The sequence below is a fragment of the Hippocampus zosterae genome, chromosome 2 (genome assembly GCF_025434085.1).
Source record: "Hippocampus zosterae strain Florida chromosome 2, ASM2543408v3, whole genome shotgun sequence".
Lineage (NCBI taxonomy): Eukaryota > Metazoa > Chordata > Actinopteri > Syngnathiformes > Syngnathidae > Hippocampus > Hippocampus zosterae.
Genome location: NC_067452.1, coordinates 35,394,176 through 35,415,588, shown reverse-complemented (window position 1 = coordinate 35,415,588; position 21,413 = coordinate 35,394,176). Strand labels below are relative to the sequence as shown.

General features: G+C 42.0%; 2 protein-coding genes across 3 annotated transcripts in view; one reads left to right on the top strand and one right to left on the bottom strand.

Annotated features, from left to right (window-relative positions):
* LOC127591554 (LHFPL tetraspan subfamily member 4 protein-like) overlaps window positions 1–21,413 on the top strand; it is a 219,266-nt gene that overhangs the window by 112,357 nt on the left and 85,496 nt on the right. The gene's annotated exons all lie outside the window — the stretch shown is intronic.
* krt8 (keratin 8) lies at window positions 4,153–10,160 on the bottom strand. Of its 2 annotated transcripts, XM_052051190.1 has the most exons (9): window positions 9,683–10,160; window positions 8,192–8,400; window positions 7,890–7,950; window positions 6,773–6,868; window positions 6,472–6,636; window positions 6,203–6,328; window positions 5,853–6,117; window positions 4,877–4,949; window positions 4,153–4,798 (listed from the first exon to the last, which is right to left on the bottom strand). In XM_052051190.1, exons 1-9 carry the CDS (start codon window positions 10,064–10,066, stop codon window positions 4,681–4,683), a joined length of 1,497 nt encoding a protein of 498 aa, XP_051907150.1. In that variant the 5' UTR covers window positions 10,067–10,160; the 3' UTR covers window positions 4,153–4,680. The 2 variants fall into 2 exon arrangements, with proteins under 2 accessions (XP_051907150.1, XP_051907141.1); XM_052051181.1 differs by having other exon boundaries at window positions 4,153–4,949.

Here is a 21,413-nt window from a genome sequence, read left to right as displayed (position 1 = left end):
CTGAGACATGGGAGGAAATTACCTCGTTAAGATCTTGCACACCTTATAAGGAATTGTTCTTGCCACAGATGATGCATCAGGCGATTTTCTACTGCTGATCATGTTTGGGGAATCAAGGGGAAGCTACAGTTTAAGTTTCTAAGTCTAATACACACTTCCTAACCAGATGTGTGACAGAAATGTCATTTAAAAAATGTACAGAGTACGCACCTGCAACAGCAATTTACACCCATTGAAATGGAATTGGGAAAATTAATTTTGGAAACCACACAAATGATTCCAAATATGCAGATAAACCTCCAACATGTTCAATGAGAAACGGGGTTTTGTAGGGTTTGGAATGTTGCAGGAGGCCAAAGCACCCAGAAACAACCCATTTACCATCACAGGGGAGAACATAAAAATTCCTTACCAATTACAACAAAAACTGATTAAAAAAAGATAATTTTCCTCATTCTGACTCTCTAACCATAGTTCAATATGTTCTTTCCACTCCTCCACAAAGTTTGGTGCCAAGCGAACAAAAAACAATGCAAACATAGCAACCTCAACGAAAGTGCACAAACATTTGCACACTTCAAACAATGCACTGATCTTTACGTCCCATTTTCATGACTGCAAGTGTTTTGGTTTATCTTTCTCTGCATCATTTCACACACAAAATTCCATTTCTTTTGGGTTCAGGTGGATATGATGGTGTGATTCACTTTATCCTCTTCTGAAAAGCAGAATGAATGACATTTAAGTACATTCATGCCGGTACATGCTCTGCTCCACCCTTGATGGCATTCTTCGTGAAAGGATTTCTTTTTGTAATTAGTTACGCCATTATATTTTTTTTTGGGGGGGGGGGGGGGGGGTTAACATTTTCTCAGCCTTAAGCTCTTTGATCATGTCATGACTATATCAAACATTTTTTTTGCCAACACAAACATTGTTTTGTGATTGGCAAGACTTCTTTACAAAAACAATTCAGTGTTGATTGCCGTTGTCATAGCCGCAATTCTTTACAAAAAAGGTTCATTTGCTGTGGTGTCACGTCGCTGTATCATATAAAAAGTCTTCCTCATATTCTGGGAAATTCATCCCTACTGCACACTTCAACTACAACGACGATAATATTATGAGATGAATTAAAACTCTCTGAAGAAGTTAAAAAAAAGGGCGTGAGGAAGAAAAAGAAACTGAATACCTGATATCATCTTGTTCTGAAGGCATACCTGATTTGTAGGCGTGGCGGTGTTACCCATTTGTCGTGATGACGTGGCCAACAGAAGTCCATCTTCACGGTACGCTTCCGCTCTCTAGTGGTCATTTGTATATTGAACGTGTTAACTGGAAAGTTCAAGCGACCCTCAGGACGTTATACTGTATTTTCTTTTCTTAATATTTCCATTTGTATGTCAGTAAACAGGTGTGTTTTTCTTCGTTTATTGAAATCATGTATTGGTGAATATTTCGTGGATTTTAATGTAAATTATGGAGCCATGACCCTGCCGCTTTGGAATCACGTATTGGTGAATATTTCCTGGATTTTAATGTAAATTATGGAGCCATGATGACCCTGCCGCTTTGGCGCTGAAAATGAAATTTGGCATCCTTGAAATGATAGTTTATTTCGATATTTGCTCATTCTTTAAATGTGAGTCTAAAGAAAGAATAAATTATTTGATGTTGTATATCCGTTTCAATAGTTGTACCCTAGTTTCGTGTGATGGAGACTGGCAGTGATTGAAGACATTAGCAAAATATTTTACTGTAACAGCAACCATGTTTGCAACGAGCATCGGTCGACAAAAAGTTCAGTTACTATAATACAGTCATCACATATACTTTTGTGACATCAAGAGTGAAATTAAAGAACGTGTAAATTTAAATTCGCGCATTTTGAAGTACCTGTACACGCGTAGCCCGGTGCATCAAGGACACCATACTTTGCATACTACGAATAGGTACTTCATCAAACTGTCACCCCGAAAGATTTCCAATAAATTTCTCAAGAGACTGAGTCAAGCATGCTCTTTATGACATAATTCTGAAGTGATTGTGTTGAGGAACAACGTCGATAAGTTTGTCACCTCCCGCTTTCCGTAGCACTTAATGGCGCCGCCTCTTGTAACGGTGGTGCGCCTGACGTTATGTAATTAGCATACGTTTATGTGAAAGAACATTTGTTTTCCTTATTATTGAGTTTAATAGCCGATTTTTGTAATAATGAACAATGAAAAATCAACAAATTTTCACACCGTAGCTTAAAGCCTTAAAGCTAGCGATCGCTACATGCAAATAATAGTTCGAGACCAAGCTTGCAACCATTACTGTTATTAGTAATAATAATTGTTTTAACCTCGCGCGCGGACGCAGAATTGGAACACTTTTGCTGTAAGTATCTGAAAACATGCACTCGAGCTACTCGACCATATTTAATGATTACAAGCGCACTTTGAAAAAAAATGAGAGCGTTTGCTTTCAAAATTGCCTCACTTTTCAGCCCTACAGGTCCTTGCAGGTGCACATCGATCAAATTGTTCGTAATCCAAATTTGGCTACGTACATTTGCATTTTAGATGGTGAAAGACTTTACTGGTTTGTTTACCCCCGGAAGAAAAAATAAATAAAATGCAAACTAATCGGATTCACTGCTCCACCATTAAATGTGTTTTGTAAGGGCTTTTTTTGTGGTAGAAACAGCTATTATGGACTGATTGCTTTGACTACAGTTTGGCAAGCACAAACTGGACCTTCTATCTGTATTTCAGAGACCGCTTGGAGTTTCCTTTACGGAGGCCAAACAAAAGAAGAAAGCAACAAAGCTATGGAAAGATGAATGTGCAGCCATATGGTGGTTCCTCAGCAGCCACTCCGGTCTCTTCTGAAGAATCCCCCTTGTAAATGCCAAGACTGTCTCTGTAAGTTGTAAACTGAAACAGTGGTTTGGACTTTCTATGTGGACCCTAAAGGCTGAACTTTTCCCATTTTGACATAAACATGTTTAGCATGGCATTTATTTATGTTCTTTGTCAACCCAAATCCCTTGGCTACACAGTATACACTTGCAATGTGCCACAGTGGCACAGTGTTTTGTCCACACACACACACACACACACACACACACACACACACACACACACACACACACACACACACACACACACACGCATTCACTTATAATAGTACACAATACAGGGTTTAAGTTTCTTTAACGACATCCATCCACCCACAAACCGACTGATAAAAAGCAAGTGGCTTGTGGAATACTTCTCACCAGGAATTGAAGCCACAAATCGACTTTTGAAGTTTACAACTTGGCAAACAGAGGATGGAAACCAAAACCATTCTAGAATTACGTAAGTCGTTAAGGTCGTGCTGCATCTAACTTTAGAAGCAGTATCGTGCGCTGTACTGTACATTTTGTACTTCAAAATCTGCGGACTGTCATCCCGTAAGTCTATTTGAGTAATATAACCACAAGTTTGGTCAAAATCATGCAACCACACACACTGAAAACTACTATGGCCATGAAAGTAGAGGTACTTAAATTAATTGATTAATCAACATCGAATTGATGATGAAATGCATCAACAGCAATTTTAATAAGAAAATTTTTAGAGCCAGTGTATAACTTCAAATTAGACTGGTTATCTTTTTTGTGTGTCATCAAAATAAAACCTTTGCAAACATCTGCTTTTACTTTGATAAAGAGACCCACTAACTGAATCCGTTTCAAAATTATTGTTGAGTACAACATCAATTCCTCTCGTGTGATAAGAAAAAAAAAACAATTATTGGTTAATAAGCAGTAATCGTGAGAAATGGTTTTGGAGTACACTTTGTTGCAAAATATTTTTTTATCCGATGATTGAATAGGAACGGAAAGGGTGTTGATGTGTGCCAAGGTGCCAGTTGCAGCTGTCAAATTGTTTTATTTACGGTATTTAGTTGTTTTTACATCTGTGACTGTTGTTTCAAATGATTGCTTCTGCAATACACAACTTTTTTTTTCTTCTTCTTATTTATTGATTTTGCACCTCCCTCAATTCGGCGGACAACAGACAGCTACTTCGATCACTTTTTGGAAAGGAGTTTCATTTATGCATGACTCTGTATCATGTCACCTGTGCGTTGTCGAAACGGAATCCAACACAAGCAATGTTGAGACACATGTTTTTATTTGGTGTGGTAGCAAAAACAGCACCGCGGTACTACGCTATCGTGTGGGCGCTCTCCCGGGAGGTCAAACGGTTACAGGACATGCACGGGGGAAGACAGGCACTACATACGGTAGCGTGTATTTTATTGACATCAATTAGACCATCGACACTTCGGCACGTTCACGTTTCCTTCGACAACACCACTGTTCACCGGAGGCGGATGCAATCCTTTGTGAGTGGAGGAGCTGTTGGGTATCTTCAAATTTCGGATTTGCCTTCACTTTAACGTCACTTTCAGAGACAGCACTCAAGTATCAGACATACAACACAGATTCTTTGGTCCCTTTCAGGTAATTGGTAGAGTAAGGATACTTTATTGCTCGTTGTTTAAGGCTCTACGGGAGAGTGAAGCTTCAGACATGTTAATCACAAAAAGTTAGGTGGGGAGTTGAAATGTAAGTGTAAAAACTACCAGAAGTGGGCAAATGGGGTATCAGAGCATGGCGAGTTGCCTTGAAACTACTCTAGCTCAATCCTCGATGACCTCGGAGGACTCAGATACCACTCGGCCGTCCTTGGTCTCGATCATCTTGATGACCACGTTCTTCTTGGTCTGGGTGGTGTAGCCGCTGCCGCCGCTGCCGTAGGCGCCGCCGCCGTAGTTGCCGCTGCTGTAGCTTCCGCCGCCGTAGCTTCCGCTGCCGTAGCTGCCGCTGCCGTAGCCGCCGCCGCTGCTGTAACCGCTGGAGTAGGAGCTGGAGTAGCCGCTCTTCAGACTGTCCATGCCGCCGTAGCTTGCTGTCGAAACGGAGTCAAGGTTAAAATTCAGCGGTGATCGGTCAGGCCCAGCAAAGTCTCTTTTCTCGCCAAAACAAGATCAGAAGCACTTAACTACATTTAGAACCTAAATTTGTCCACAAAATGCTTTCACTTTATTTGCCACGGTCTACCCTATTATTTATTTCTCGAAGCTGTGCTGTGCTTCCAGCAGGCCAATCTATATATGTGGATCTTAGATGTTATTATTATTATTATTTTTTTTTTTTCAGTCTGATATCAAATTTGCCTCACAGGGTCAGCTAGCTGGCCCACAAGAACGCCAGCATTTTTCAGTCCTCTGAGTGGCCAGAACCCCACCCAAAAAATCATTTTACGGCCAAATTCAACGAGCAAAACACATCTCTAGGAATTTGCACCCATGAATACATTTAATAATCACCATCTGCCGTGTGTGTGGTATATTTAATGTGACCGTGGTGGCCTTAAGAATATTTTTTTTCATTTGTTTTCCAAGTGCTTCAGATGTTGTTCGTCCATCTGACTTTTTATTCTTGTTCCCGTGTGCATTTTATAATTAATACAGAGCATGAATTCAGTTTTGTGATGAATCGGTGCAAATGAACTTATTAGTTATTGTGCTGCTTTGAGGACAATTTCCCCTTCGTGCATGTCTGCTTGACTCAACCTCGTGTATTCTGTCTGACAATAAGTGGCCACGCAACTGCATACTGTATTTCATATATATGACTAAAAATATACTAAACCCAATTAACCATATAAGTGACACAACTCAAGTTTTATAACAAATTAAAAAGCAGTCGAAAGCAAGAGTGATTTCAAAGGTTTTCCTATGATGTGTTCAACCCAAAGTCTGGTGAATCACTACTCACCAAATTGTTTTCCTATCAAAGCGACACTTACTGCTCTGTTTGGAGATGTTGATGGCCTGGATCCCGTTTGCCAGCCTGTCCTCCTCGCCCTCCAGCAGCTTCCTGTAAGTGGCGATCTCGATGTCCAGAGCCAGCTTGACGTTCATAAGGTCCTGGTACTCGCGGATCTGGCGGGCCATGTCCTGCTTGGCTCTCTGCAAGGCGTCTTCCAAATCTTTGATGCGGGACTTGGCGTCCTTAACCGCCAGCTCGCCACGCTCCTCGGCCTCAGCGATCTGAGCCTCCAGGTTGGCACGCTGGGAGAAGGTCAAAACAATGAAGGTCAATGCGATTCTTTTGATCACTCGAGTTTCGAGTGCGATGTGGAAGATTCATCTGTACCTGTCCCTTAACACCGTCAATCTCTGATGTCAGCCTCTGGATCATGCGGTTAAGGTCGGCAATCTCTGTCCTGGTTGCCCTCAGGTCATCTCCGTATCTGTTGGCAGATGTCTGCATCTCCTCATACTAAAGGAACATCGCCAAAACAAATGAGAAACGCTTTGGATGAGCATGGCTGACAAAAAATATATAAATCTATCGTTATACCGGTACTCTAATCCAGACATTGATGAAATGCGATGAAACTGGCCCAAAATGTTCCTCTTTACCTTGGTCTTGTACCAAGTCTCCGCCTCAGCGCGGGTGCGGTTGGCAATGTCCTCGTACTGAGCCTTCACTTCTGCTACGATGGAATCCATGTCCAGGTTACGGCTGTTGTCCATCTCCACAATGACTGATGTGTCCTTGATCTGGCTCTGAAGCTCACGGAGCTCCTAGATAAGAACAAAAAGTTTAAAAAAAGTTTTACACTCCACCCTGCTAAGGAATGCCATCCAATGCGGCAGGTGCTGAGAAAAGCATCGGCAAGGCTTAAAGAAATACAACTTGTGAAGATTTTTGATTCCATACCTCCTCATAGATGGACCGGAGGAAGTTGATTTCGTCTGTCAAACTTTCCAGCTTGGCCTCCAGCTCAACCTTATTCATGTAGGCCTCGTCAACATCCTAGGAAAAAAATACGAGATTGTATTTAGTTTGGACAAGCAACATTTTGAACAATCCATTGTTATTGGAGAATTGGTCGGAAGGGAATTTATGTGTTTTTCAAGATGAAGGTTTTAATTAAATGGAAATACATTAGTTTTGCATCTTTGGAAGGTAATGATTCATCCTTTATATTTAATTAAATGCAACATTATTCAAAAGGGTCCGTCGACTGGTTAGTGCGTCGGCCTCACAGTGAAGAGGTCCAGAGTTTCATTCTGGCTCCGGCCTTCCTGTTTGGAGTTTGCATGTTCTTCCCGTGCTTGTGTGGGTTTTCTCCGGTACTTTGGTTTCCTCCCACATTCCAAAAAACATGCCTGGCAGGTTAATGGCGCATTTGAAATTGTCCCTGGGTGTGATTATGAGCGCAAATGGTTGTTTGTCTCTGTGTGCCCTGCGATTGGCTGGCGACCAGTTCAGTGTGTCCCCCTTTCTACTGCCCGAAGACAGCTAGGATAGTCTCCAGCATGCCAAAACACTTATGCTAATTAGGGTAAGAGCAGTGCTGGAGCCCATCCGACCTTAATTTGGGCTTCAAGTGGATTCCACCCTGTCATTAGCCATCCAATTGCAGGGCACTTATAGAAAAATAACCAATCACATTCACATCCATGAAAAATTCAGTTTAAAAAAATAATAATTCTTTTTTAAAATGTGGACAGAACTCAGAGTACCCTAAGCACAGGGAGAACATGGACGGACCACCCGAAAGAAGATTCAAACCAAGGCCAACTGCCATGCTAACCACCAGGTTAATACGCTGCCCTTTTCCCCCTTTACGATGAAAAACAAAATCACATAATTTAGTGCCAAGAGAAAATATATTATTTTCAGTCGACAGCAACATAATACAATGTTGCACTTGTTCTTATATTCTGCCTATTGTGTCTTCTCCTTAATCTGCTACGTATAAAAAGGGCCTCAAGTCAAATTTTCCTTGTGGTTTGATGTTTTAAAGTCAAGTGAATGGAATCCATCTGACCTTCTTGATGAGGACGAAGTCATTCTCACACTCTGTACGCTTGTTGATCTCATCTTCATACCTGGCAGCAAAAAAAGGGCACGAATAAGTCATCCACGAGAGGCTGACAGGCGAGTTATACACAAAAGTAACACTAGGTGGTGCAAGTTATCATCTCAATAGCTCCATTGGAAGCACGGAACTCTGCTGCTTTGTGGAAAATATGAATACCAACAGCCCATCAAGTGCTTGCATTGGAGATCTGTGACTATCTTCACGCTGCTGTGTGCGATCTATATTTTTCCCTTCACGGTGACACTCACTTGTTCTTGAAGTCCTCCACCAGGCCCTGCATGTTGTGCAGGTCGGCCTCCAGCTTCATCTTGTCATTGCCCAGGCTGTCGAGCTGTCTGCGCAGGTTGGTAATATAGGCCTCAAACATGGCGTCGATGTTAGAACGCGTTGTAGTCTGGCCCTGCAGCAGGTTCCACTTGGTCTCCAGCATTTTGTTCTGCTGCTCCAGGAAGCGCACCTGAGGGAGGGAAAGACACCGAGACGTGATGAATGCAATAATGGAGCAGGAAGAGCTTATTCTTAATTAATGATGACTATTTACGGTATGTTTGGATCAACGCACATAGCGTATGGTTCAATTTTGTGTATTTATTTTTATGGGTGAGACAAGCCTAACATACAGAACATATAGTCTTGTGATTTAATGGTCTTGAAAAAAATATGGTTTAGAGTGCTGAATAAAGACGAGTGCTTTCCATTCATTTTTTTCTATGAATAAAAAATGGGATACTGGCTTGAACTAAATATGTTGAGGAGTATCACTAATGTTAAAAATACTCCTGCCACCTTTGAACATCCATCAACCGCGCCATGCCTCCTGTTCGCCTTCTATAGTCTTTGTTGATCTTATCTTTCTTTGGAGCTTTGCAGGTTGCCTTTTTAGAGAGGAAGGCCTGACGTAGAACATGCATCCCGACGGGATGAGGGGGGAAGGGGGCGGGGAGGGGATCAGAGTGTGGGATCAGGGGTGACGGTAGTCTAGCTGGAAAAAACTGGTGATGAAGGAACAGAGTGAGTTAACCCATCACCCCCGTGCCTTCCTGTTTTTGTAAATGAAGCCTTTTGCAGGCAAATGAAGGGGGAGGCAGGGGAAGTGGGTTGGAGCAAAGTTTCATTTGCTGGCAGATGAGAGAGAGATGGGGGGGTGGGGGGGGGGGTAAATATTTAACCAAGAAAAAGGTGTGACAGAACTGGTTGGCATTAGGGTCCACGGGAGAATCTAATTTGCACACGTCAGAGAATTTGGGGCTTTCATGATAACTTTTGGATTTGTTACACAAGGAAGTTCATTTGGGCTTACTGCACTACACAGTTTCGCAGCTGCTGTTGAGCAGAACATGAAACCAGCAGGCCTTTTTAAATATTAACCCACGGCTCTGGCCTTACGGCTACGCGTTTCTTAGAGTTGGATGGATTCAGTAGATAAAATGGGGGTGGGACGAGTTTATGTGGAGGAGGGAGGGGGGGGGTAGTTGCACTCTGTGTTCTAAAGTCCAGTGGCGGGGGCCAGTGAGAAGTAAGAAAGGGCCCCACCCCAGCTATAGGGAGGAAACCAATCCCAAGGTAACGTGCGCCGTGGCCTGACACGCCCTTTGCTATCCGGCTTGCTGTCGTGTGTGTTTGGGAGCCAGTTTCTGCATGAGTGGATCTCACTGTTTTATAACGACTGCATGTGCAGACAGAAGGTTCAAGCGAGTGTCCGCGACTCTGCTACAACTCTTTTGAACGGTTGCGCTTACCTTGTCAATGAAAGAAGCAAAACGATTGTTGAGGGTCTTAATCTGCTCTTTCTCCTGAGTACGGACAGCCTGGATGGTGGGGTCAATGGACAAGTTGAGCGGGGTCAGCAGACTCTTGTTCACAGTCACGGCGGTCAGAGGTGCTTGGCCGAGTCCCATGCCACCCCCAAAGGCCATGCTGCCACCCATGCTGGAGCCGAGGCTGTAGCCGCTGGAGCTGATGATGCCGCCCCCTCCGTAGCTCTTGCCAGCCCCGTAGGAACTCCTGGCGGTGTAGCTCTTGCGGGAGGTGAGCCCCGGTCCGGCGTAGGAGCTGCTGCTGAAGCTCCTCGGGGCACTGGAGCTCTTCACGGTGTAGGAGGTGGTCTTGTAACTGGCTGCCATTGTGAGATTTTTTGCTTTTTCGGTGAAGGTTGATGAGGCAGGCAGGCCAGCAGAGCGAAGAGAGACCAGAGTGGATAGGAAGAGATGGGACTAGTGAGGAGTTTTAAAGCGCTTGTTGCTGTGGGAGGAGACTGAGGTGAAATGTCATTGGCTGCAGGTCTGGGCAAGGGCCTGGAGGCAGGGCTGTAACATTACACTCCTATGACACATTGTCAGCCACTGAAAACCATTACCTGACCTCCTCACAGGCCTCCATGTTGTTTGAGAAGACCTTTATTTTGGAGCTTATTATCAGGCGTTTTGATGTTTTGCTTTGTTTATATTTGTTTTGTGCATTCTAAACTGTTTCAGTATGATTGAAGCATCCCAAACAAACTGTAGACGTAAGCTGGATGCTGTGGTTGAATGAATCACACAAAAGTTAATGCAGCGAGCGCATGGAGCATGGAACAAGGTGTGAGCCGATTTTTAGGTATCAAGCATTTTTTTTTCCAGCCAGTTGCTTACACTTATTATAAGCATACTTTTTATTCTCGGGACTCTTCACAAATGAACATGCATTTCAATATGACAGCACTTGTTTTACATGTCGAAGTAAACCGCAAGACAGGTTTTTCGGTAGTAGCTCCCAGCAATTTTTTTTCATTGACTTCCTCAAAAGAATAATAGCTCTCATTTATTACGGATTAATATAATGCCTCAGCGATCAAACTATACAACTATAAACATACAGAAATTAGCTGCAAGTTAAAGCAAGGGTAAGGGTTTTTTTTTTCCACATTCGAGCCAACTTTCCTGTCTTATTTCCTCCCATTATATATTTTTTCTCATCAATCCACAGTAATTTGGTTAATAGTCACATGTTAAAAAAACAAAACTCAGCTGAAACATGTTTTTTTTTTCATTAGTTGTCATCTATCATCGAGTTTAATATAAAATCAAGAAAATGCCCAACTATTATATAAAAAGAGTGATGAAGCAAAACTTAAAAGCCATGGCTAGCTAGCGGTTAATGCTAACACTAACACTCACCGCACTGCCACAACCACTTCCCAGCATTTGGTGTCAAGATTTTCATTATCTTGTCTTGTTGAGTCTGATCCATGTTTTGGGACAAAGCTCCTGGAAAAAAAAATAATGAAAATAAATGTAATCAGTTGATACTAGCAAGAATCACTATGCTGACAAAGTTAACCTGAAAATTACACCCACTTTCCAAATGTGCTTTGAAAAGTTGCTTTCAGGATTTTCATGCTGATGAAGCATGTTTTCACATTCCCATAGCAATGACCTTTCTTATAAGAATGAAAGCATATTTGCAGTGATGCTGTCTACTGATGATAAAGATTTAGAGGGGGTTCTACTAAAAGCTGACCTAAGAGTGGACCTGTTAGCTTTGGCGAGGTCCGCACCTTCTACTTGCCGTCAAATAACATCCATCACCTCTGTGGTATCCTTCGAGTTGATATTTCACAGTGGTGATAGCAGTTTTTGGAGGCTTAAGAGCTCAAGATTCTTTGGTTGTTACGGTCAAGTTCTCAATAACATGCTGAGCAAATGCACACCAGGTGAGCTCTGAACCAGCCGGTTTTGATTACCCGTTGGATATGGCGCATAGTAGACAACTTAATATAATTTAGCATGGAGCGCTCTGTATAGTTAAAAAGCTTTTAAAAATAACGGCCCATTGGTTATGTCAATGTCACGGTACAGTCTACTCCTGTCATACATCTGCATTCCCTGTGCGACATAATTCATATTGTAAGATAATAAGTACTCATCCTTATTGGCCACAAAATTAGCTCGTTTTAAAAGAGGTCTCTTAAAGATAAAAACAATAGATTTAATTCAGACCTATAGCGCAAAAATCTGCAAAAAAAACTAGCGTCATGAAACGCTTTTATGCTAACTCTTTCGTTGACTACTAATCATTCAACCATTTTGAACAAGAATATTGAGACTGAATTCAGCTTTCAATACAGAAATGTCACCTTTGCTGGGAAGTGAGAAACTAATCAATCATAACATGTTTTTTTCTGATCAGCAATATTAATCTAAAGACCTAACTACCTTTGTAGTTATATGTTGTAGATTAAAAATGCACTGCATCAAACTCTTCAATTTCCTTCCTTATTTAGCTAGTTGTTACTAAAACAGTTCTCATTATGATGACGGGCACATTTACACCAGGACATATTGTTGAATTAATTCGCACAGCATATTCTATTATGCTGGCTGATTTCGAAGTCTTGCATGCTTGCAGTATATCACTCATAACTTCCAGCAAAGTAACTTCACTTTTTTTTTCCTCGCTGGGCTATGATCCACCCCGACCCGCCCTGCGTTCTTCTTTCTCCTCCCTCCCCCAGTCCCTCGCCACGATGAGTCATGTCTTATATGAACCAGTCCAAGCCCCGCCGCCATTTCCCCACTCCTCCATTTTTTTTTCTTTTTCTATCAGTCTGTTTTCCCGCCATTGGCCCTCGGCCGACATCATCGTCATGGAAATGTACAAAAATAAAACTCCCATCCTCCTTGAACAGCAGCGGATGCCAATGAGAGCAGGGGCATTCGACACAGGGTTGCGAAAGCAAAGAAGGGTCGAAGCCAATGGCCAAAATGAACATGTGGCAATGCTGATGCCAAAATTAATATGTGGCAATGCTGATACTTTGTTGTGAATGTGACTGGGAGTGAGAAATCAAAAATCAAGAGTTGCTGTGCGAAACTCACATGACTGCAGTGCGACCATTGTAATCACTCGGTTTTGAATCATGTGGGTGGCTTGTTGAAATCTACAAAAAACAGGAACTTTTGTTTCACAGTGCTCGGAAGAATATCGCTAATTCAACAGGCACTCATGAATCATAACTTGGTCCAATGTGGACTCCCATATTTCGAGTGAAATGCTGTTTCATGTTTTAATGTGTGGTGTGTGTGTGTGTTTTAATCACCCGAGTCACATTTTATCAGGTTTGAATTCCGCTCTTGAATGAATCAATAAGCTACATTACACATCCAGGAGGTGAGCCTTATCAGGACTCACTTTGCTGAGGAGTAAATCTGGAGAATTTGAATATTTAGAGAAGATTTGTTTAAATATTGGCAAGGGAATTTACAAGGCTTTTGTAGAAAAAAGTGAAACTGCTGTAAGAAGGAAAATATTGACCAGGAGTTACATGAAGTAAGCATTTCAAAAATACTTTATGTTTACAATGTTGCAGGATTATGGTGATTAAAAATGTGCTGAAAGGGTTTCAGATGGCAACAATACAAACCAAGAACTGATTATTTGCACTTGTTGTTTTTTTTTTTGTAGGAAACATTGTTTGAAATCAAGACTAAATGGAGAGCAACCAGCCAAACACTGGATTGCGTTTTACCTCTCACGTTCAAAAACATCATTTATTTGGCAAAACTAAGCTTTTTCAAACCACTTGGCGGCCATCTTTGTGTAATGTGGGAATCTGTGTCAAAATATTTTTGTGACGTTCACTTTATCATGTAATATACTTACTCTATACTTAATTCCACTAGGTTTCTTAATATTGTACAAATAGCGACTCACAAGTGGATCCGACAAAGGCCATTGGTGTGACATTAGCAACGCTTATAAGATAAAAAAAACTTTTTTTGTCTCAGTGGAGAAATTCCCAATTTACCATGGCAAAACTACGAAAGGGAGAAAATAGAAGAACAAAAACTATATCATAAATATAAAATACATATACAAGCATATTAAAAATGTGTCCTGTATGTAGTATAATTACGATTATGTAGCAATATCATTTAAGAGTACAAAGGTTAAGCCTCAATTGCCTTTAACGGAAGAAACTCTGAGATTGAGGTCGCACAATTGGTCATTCAACAAACATTTCCCGGGGGGAGGTGAGGGGCTTGGATCTCAATTTGCACAAAACTAACCTCCTGCATGACGTTACAGGTGCAATCGAGATTTTGAAAGGGAGCTCGGCGCAGCAAACAACACATTATTCAATACTATTAACCTGACATGAATGTTGATCGAATATGGGAGGAAGCTGAAGTAGCTGGAGAAAAACGCACGCAAGCATGGGACAGAGAGCAGATGGCGAACCCATGACCTCTTGGGTGTGAGGCGGACGTGCTAACCACGAAGTCACCAGACTGCCCTTTGGCAACAATTGTTTTCTAAAGCAAACAGATAGTAATGGCCTGATGATATGAACAAGGGCGCACGTTTAAAGTTGCCACCGTCGCTCATTGCAACGGTTACGTTAGTCTGCATGGTTGTGTGTCATTTGTCTAATCACAAGCACGGGGCAGATGTTTTTTGTGACTGAGGTCAAGTAGCAATCGGGAGAGTCTACCGCATGAAACATGACCGGATACACAGACACAAGATGGACCTTGACCCTCGCAATCCATAAACATACCAAATCTCTGTCAAGTATGTCGCAAGCTGCCTTGTGTGTGAGTGTGCGCCCAAGGCACAGAGGGCGCGTGTTGATGGGTGTGACCGTCTATCGGATCTAACCTCAACGCACACACACGGTGGAGGAGTACGGACGGACCCACGTAAATGTGATGAGTGGTCGGACTCCTTGTGATCTGTCACAATGGGCTTTCCATAGCATTTTTGGAAACGACAAGAGAAATGGAAAAACAGCTCTAATATTCACAAAACATGCTAATCACAAGCATTAAAAAAATCCCTCTGGGCACGTGATGTCTATTTAATGTTGAAGAACATGTGACTATTAGCCAAATTAGGGCGGTTACCACGTCGGCGTCACAGTGCAGAGGTACCGGGTTCGATTCCAGCTCCGGCCTCCCTGTGTGGAGTTTGCATGTTCTCCCCGGGCCTGCGTGGGTTTTCTCCGGGTGCTCCGGTTTCCTCCCACATTCCAAAAAAAACATGCGTGGCAGGCTGATTGAACACTCTAAATTGTCCCTAGGTGTGAGTGTGAGTGCAAATGCTTGTTCGTTTCTGTGTGCCCTGTGATTGGCTGGCAACCGGTTCAGGGTGTCCCCCGCCTACTGCCCGAAGACAGCTGGGATAGGCTCCAGCACCCTCCGCGACCCTAGTGAGGATCAAGCGGCTCGGAAGATGAATGAATGAATGATGTTGAATTGTGATGAGCTGCTAAACGCTGCTGTATATATTAATATATAATGTTGACATCAATGCTTATCGTCAAGCTGGTCTTGGTTGATGTTGTTTGGCAGTTCGCAGACGTTTTGTTCAACTTTTGAGGCATGATAAGCCACTGAAGTGGACCATCACAAAAAAATTACCAGTTAGCGACTGTTTGCCACACACGAGGCGGTACCGCACAAAAGCTGTCACCCTATAACTGGTTTTCAGGCTCCGAGACACTATGCTGTCCTGTATTATTTCTGAATGAACCACCAAAACATGGCAGTGTTGTCAACGAAGAAGCGGATGGCCATGGAAACTTTGATGTGACAAACACAAATGCATTTTTGTTTGGCTATCTGTGACGTTGCGATGCTGTGCACCGGCAATTCAAATCCGTAAACGGTGTCTGTACTTGATGTGCACTTGACTAGCAACTCGTCCAATCAGCCCGGAACCTGCCCACCACATGTGGATGAGCAGTTTTGCAAAATGACAAATGGAAATATCCTTCTGGAAAAACTCAGGCAAATTTGGAAAAGAAGTCCTTCAGCCACAGTATATTTTATTTTAAAAAAATGTTTAGGGGGTTAAATTATTACTATTTGCATGGTGGAGTGTTTCGGCTTGGTAAAGTCTGGTAAAGTTACAGTCACGTGGGACTTTTTTACAAAGTACGTCCAAACAGGGCAGCCCGGTAGTCCAGTGGTTAGCACGTCGGCTTCACAGTGCAGAGGTACCGGGTTCGATTCCAGCTCCGGCCTCCCTGTGTGGAGTTTGCATGTTCTCCCCGGCCCTGCGTGGGTTTTCTCCGGGTACTCCGGTTTCCTCCCACATTCCAAAAACATGCATGGAAGGCTGATTGAACACTCTAAATTGTCCCTCGGTGTGAGTGTGAGCATGGATGGTTGTTCGTCTCTGTGTGCCCTGTGATTGGCTGGGAACCAATTCAGGGTGTCCCCCGCCTGCTGCCCGAATACAGCTGGGATAGGCTCCAGCACCCCCCGCGACCCTAGTGAGGATCAAGCGGCTTAGAAGATGAATGAATGAATGTCAAAACAGTCAGACATGCAAAAAAAAATTTGTCTGCATGTCTGATGGGTCATTTCTCCACTTGGCCCTAATGCTATTTGTCTAGAACAGCAAAATATGTGCACTTTTATCGAGATTTACACCGACCTCCCAGCCCCCCCAAAAAGTTCAGTAAGGCAATTTAAACCACTTTGATCAAAATATGTATGTCTTTTATGGATTGTACTACTCTTTCTTCTTCAGGAGAACATGCTCAGAGGAGCCGTTAAAAGTGTTGTGTTTTTTTTTGCTTCAAGTGCCAATGAACACATTAGGTGGATTTCTTTTCTTCTCTTTCCACAACCTGATTGGATTTTTTCAAGTTAACAATAACATCAGGTTGTCCAGCAGCCCTTCCTGTCAGGATACACTGTAATCACCATTCACATATCCAGCCTTTGTGTTTTAAGGCCCCATTGTGTTGCGCTGCGTGTTTGAATATCGTACACCATTAAAGTTGTTGCATTAACGGGCCCTCCCTCTTGGATGGCATGGAACGCGTTTACTACACTTTCCTCTAGAACAGCAGGCTCTTCGGAAAGTTTTGGGTACATATTGGAGGTGAAAACATTAGGCTGGGACCTGGACTGGAGAGTAGTTTAAAAACGTTAGGCGGGGACCTGGACTGGAGAGTAGTTTTTGGCCTTGAATGAGCACGACCCTGTTTTTGTGGGGTCCAACTGTGCACTTGGATGGAGTTTTTCTTTCTTATGGTACTTTGGTAGATAGGCGCAGGTAGAAAGGGGCGTGTGCGTCGTTGTGGGAGTGAACGCAATTTGCCTTGGAACTGATTTCCCTGCCTTGGAAAGTGGTTCCACTCATTCCCTTAAAATTAAGTCCGCAAGAATCGCACACATTGGGTGGGTACTTGAAGAGCACCTTCCACCCGGTTCGTTCATAATCACGCTATACCACCTGTGCCACAAATTTAGACCCGCTTTGAGCTGGTTTATACCGAGCGCACAGGCACTGTCTACAAAAACAGCCCTAGATGTCAAAAATGTATTTGTAAGAAAATGAATTAAGTGCATTTCAATAATAATAATTCAATAATAATAAATAATCTTTATTTTTTTATTTATCCACTTCGTATGATTTTTTTCCAAAATATTAAGCCCTCCTATAGCAAAAAATTGATCATCGAAGTGATAATAAATCACACAAAGAATAAATAAACACAACAACAACAACAAATGTCATGTCAAGTGTCCTCTCTCTCACCTTACATCAAACGCGATAGCTTACAAAGGCCAAAAATGTTTGACCTCTTATGTGAATGACACGTAAGAGCTACTTTTGAGGAATTTAGTTTTTCGGCAAGATGTGTCATATTTTTCAGATGGGCGCAGCCCAATTCTCCATATTCAACCGTGAGTTTTATTCATGTGTCAATGACGGACTCAACTTTTTGTTCATATGAGACACAACTCCATCATTCAGTGGAGATTTGGGGTTCCTGCGAGTTTTGCACATTTTCCCAACATTGGTGTGTAGAAACTCTGCGTCTGTCACACTTTCTGGCAAGTGAATCATTTCAGGCGTGACATGTCTTTGGAGGAATTCAACAGAACTTCCCTTCAGAGTGATGTAATGACAGCATGCAGCGTAATCCCAAACTTGATATTTCAGGCGGGAGTAACACTGGGTGGGAGAAACAAATGTTGTCACGCTTTTGACCCAGACTTTAACTTCGACTTCCTTCATTGCTCATTGTTTTAACATTCAGCATTTCAGATTTTAAATGCAATATTCGATAATAACCCCCCCGCCGCCAAATATAATCAATAAGGAATGAATGTAATGGTCAAATGATGTTAAACAATAGATACATGTTGGTAAGTGTTTTGGAATGTGGGAGGAAACTGGAGTACCTGGGTGAACATGCAAACTCCATACAGGGAGGCTGGAGCTGGAATTGAACCCGGTATCTCTGAACTGTGAGGTTGACGTGCTAATCACTGGGCCACCAGGCCGCGGAGCCAGCGCTGCTCAACCTGTATTGTTTTTTTTTTTTTGTTATTGTAAAGTGTCCTTGGGTGTCTTGAAAGGCGCTTATAAATAAAATGTATTATTATTATTATTATTAGATATATACTAAAAAAACATAATAAAAGCTGGGGGGTTCTATTGTGTGCAGGCACTTGATCAAAATATAATTGAGCCAATTCAACACACCATTTTTTTTTTCAGAGTACACAAGACAACAGTCATCTACACGCACAGCTCGACGTTCTGCAAAGGAATGGCAGGTACGTCTCTAATAATGCAGTAGGTTAGAATGGCATGACACAGACACATTCCGTAGGCCCAGGAAACTTTTGTTTTCGGGTTGTATCCAACCGCTTCAGGATCTAGTCGTAATGCGCACACTTTAATCGAGTGGAACCTCGAAAGTGAAACAAGTCATTTCAATCTCTGGACCATGTGGTGGATAGAAACCAGATCGAAGTTCTTTAAACAGGTGAATTGCTGACTTTTTTTCAAAGATTGTGAATATAAATGGTATGTTAGCTTCAGGCGCAAATTGTCAAGGGTGTTCGGCTCGACGCCAGGTTTCTCAAGTGTTGGATTTTTTTTGCAGCTGTCAATGGAACAAAGATGGGTGGTGAGAGAAGCGAACCGATGATTTGCCTGGCGATGACGGATGATGAGGCTCTGACGAGGTGAGTGAGCACAGAGTCAAAATTGGTTGATTGAGGGTTGGGTCATTTTTGGAGGATTTTTGGGTGGCGGGGGGCAAGGTGAGAGGGCCTTGCTAATATTTATGATAAAGTTCAAGATAGTCCTTCACATCTGGGCTACATTTGCCAAATTCATTAAATCCCGCCAATGGAGCATAATATAAAGAGTCCTGTTATATTTTTATTCACGTAGCGTGTTTTTTTTTCCTCCTTAAGAATTGGTTAATTATGTTATTTAGTTATCGCAATAAAATTTGGTTAATGTATTGTCAAAAATGAAATCAAAATATTGGTAAAAAATATATCAATTGTTCTACGTGTTTTAATGTATTTTTGTAAATAACTTGATTTATGATAGCTAGTTACAATTTAACTAAATGGGAATTCTTTTTTTTCTTCTATAACTATTTTTATTTTAAAAATTAAATTTTATAGATAGGAGTGTTTTAAACTCATCTCCAAATGAGCTGGCCCATCTGTTTGTCTTTAAATGAAATGTGGCCATTGAGCACAACAGCTTGCCTACCCTTGCTTTCGATATTGACTGAGACAACATTTCATCCTCTTGCGAAAATTGCTCACATCTGTCTTTTCGTGGCGCTTTTGAAGTGTAACATATCCTGCCCATAAATTTTTGTTCAACTGCTGTTGTGCGTTCTCCTATGAGCACACTTGAGCTAGCTAAAGCTTCCCCCACCCCCAGTTGTTTTCAAATGCTCGACTCGCTTCCACCACAAACGTACTGATCGAAAGCACGAGACTTGTAGACTTGTGTTGTTGCTATCACCAGGACAACAAACGCCATCGAAGAGGAAGTCACATTTAACCCTTTCCCAGGTCACTCATTAGAATAAGGGTACATTGTCTGTCGCCAGAATATACAACAAGACTTGATGTGCAATGTAAAAGACATGTTTTAAAAGTCAACAAATAGTTTTCAAGTCCACATGGAATACAACATTCATACTTTTTTTTTTTTTTATACGGATGCCACGGAGCTGTGATTCATACCAGACCAATTCCTTGCTGCGTCTTGAGCCAATCAAAGCACAATTTGGATTTGGTCACAAAGAAGGAAATGCAGAGAGAGGGAAAACCAACATGTTCCGTGGAAAAAAAACTGATAGTATGAGTGGTGCCCACATAAGAAAATAACATTGCTTTCCTCATTTGATTCTGACTGCTCACTCGCTCTTAAACTGCATTTCCCGTTTATTAAAAAAAAAAAAGAAAAAACATAATGAGTCCGCAAAGACAGATTATTTATAGTTAACACACAGCTCATGTTCCACTTTTGTTCTCCCATGCTCTCCTTGCGTATTTTTTTCTCTCTCTCTCCGCCCACCACCACCCTTCTGACTTTACCCGTTACCACACCAGGGTCGCTATGGCAACGGGGTTTACCACAGAGCTCTGATGACCAAAGCAGAGGCATATATGACTGTTGTGGAAATAGTTTGAGTGCAGTCGTTATGGATACGGATACACAAAGAACCACGAGTTCTTCTATAGCCATCGAGTGATGGAGATTTGATGTCCAATCGGCAGCGCTGACCGTAATTGACATTAATATTGTGATCTCCATACTTGGGAAGGGCGGTGGCTAAAGTGTTCCCTTTGTAACTTTTTTTTCTTTTTTTTTTTATTAATGGTGTCAGGAATGTCTGTGTTATAACCCAAACAGTACCTCGGGGCTGTAGAACAATGCAAAGACAAACAAACACCAAATGTTTTAACAGAAAAGGGAAGTCTATGAATGTGTCGCCTTCAGATGTGTACCTGAGGGTCAAAGAAGTGCGTAAATGTGTTGCTGATCAAATTCCTTTGCACAAAAGTCTCTTTAACTCAGACCTATAAAGTCGTTAACCAACCAAGGCGGCTGGTGGTGACGGTAGACATCTATCCCTAAGGTAATAATATCTTTTTTTAAAACAAAACATCATTGTCACAGTTTCCTGAGGAGGTATCTGCCTGGGAAAACAAACAAGAATAATGCCAACAATCCATAAGTAGAGTGCAGTGTTATGTAACTGGGAGAAAATGCTGAGTCATGCTTTATGCCAGGGGTCCCCAAACTACGGCCCACGGGCACATTTGACCCGTCCCTCTAACCCTCCTGTTGTCCTCTGGTCAGAATGACCCGTCACTGTGTTAAAAAAACGCCCCAAACCCCCAATAAATGATCATTTTTTAACTTGAAATTTTATGACTTTTCCTAGATTGTCCCCAACTGCAGAAAAATTGAAATGTTGTTTTTATTCACATTTTCATGGAAGCTGTACAAAAAAAAAGTACAAAGGTGGTCTTCGGGGCAAAATGACCCATGACGCAAATAGGGTTGAAATGAAAGTCACAAAGTTATTTACACACCATAGAATGTTTCAGTGTTTTAGTTGTGTCTCAGATCAATTAGTAGAACACGTGAACAAGACGGTAGCAGACATAAACAAGACAAGATAGGTGGCGTTCTCGTAGA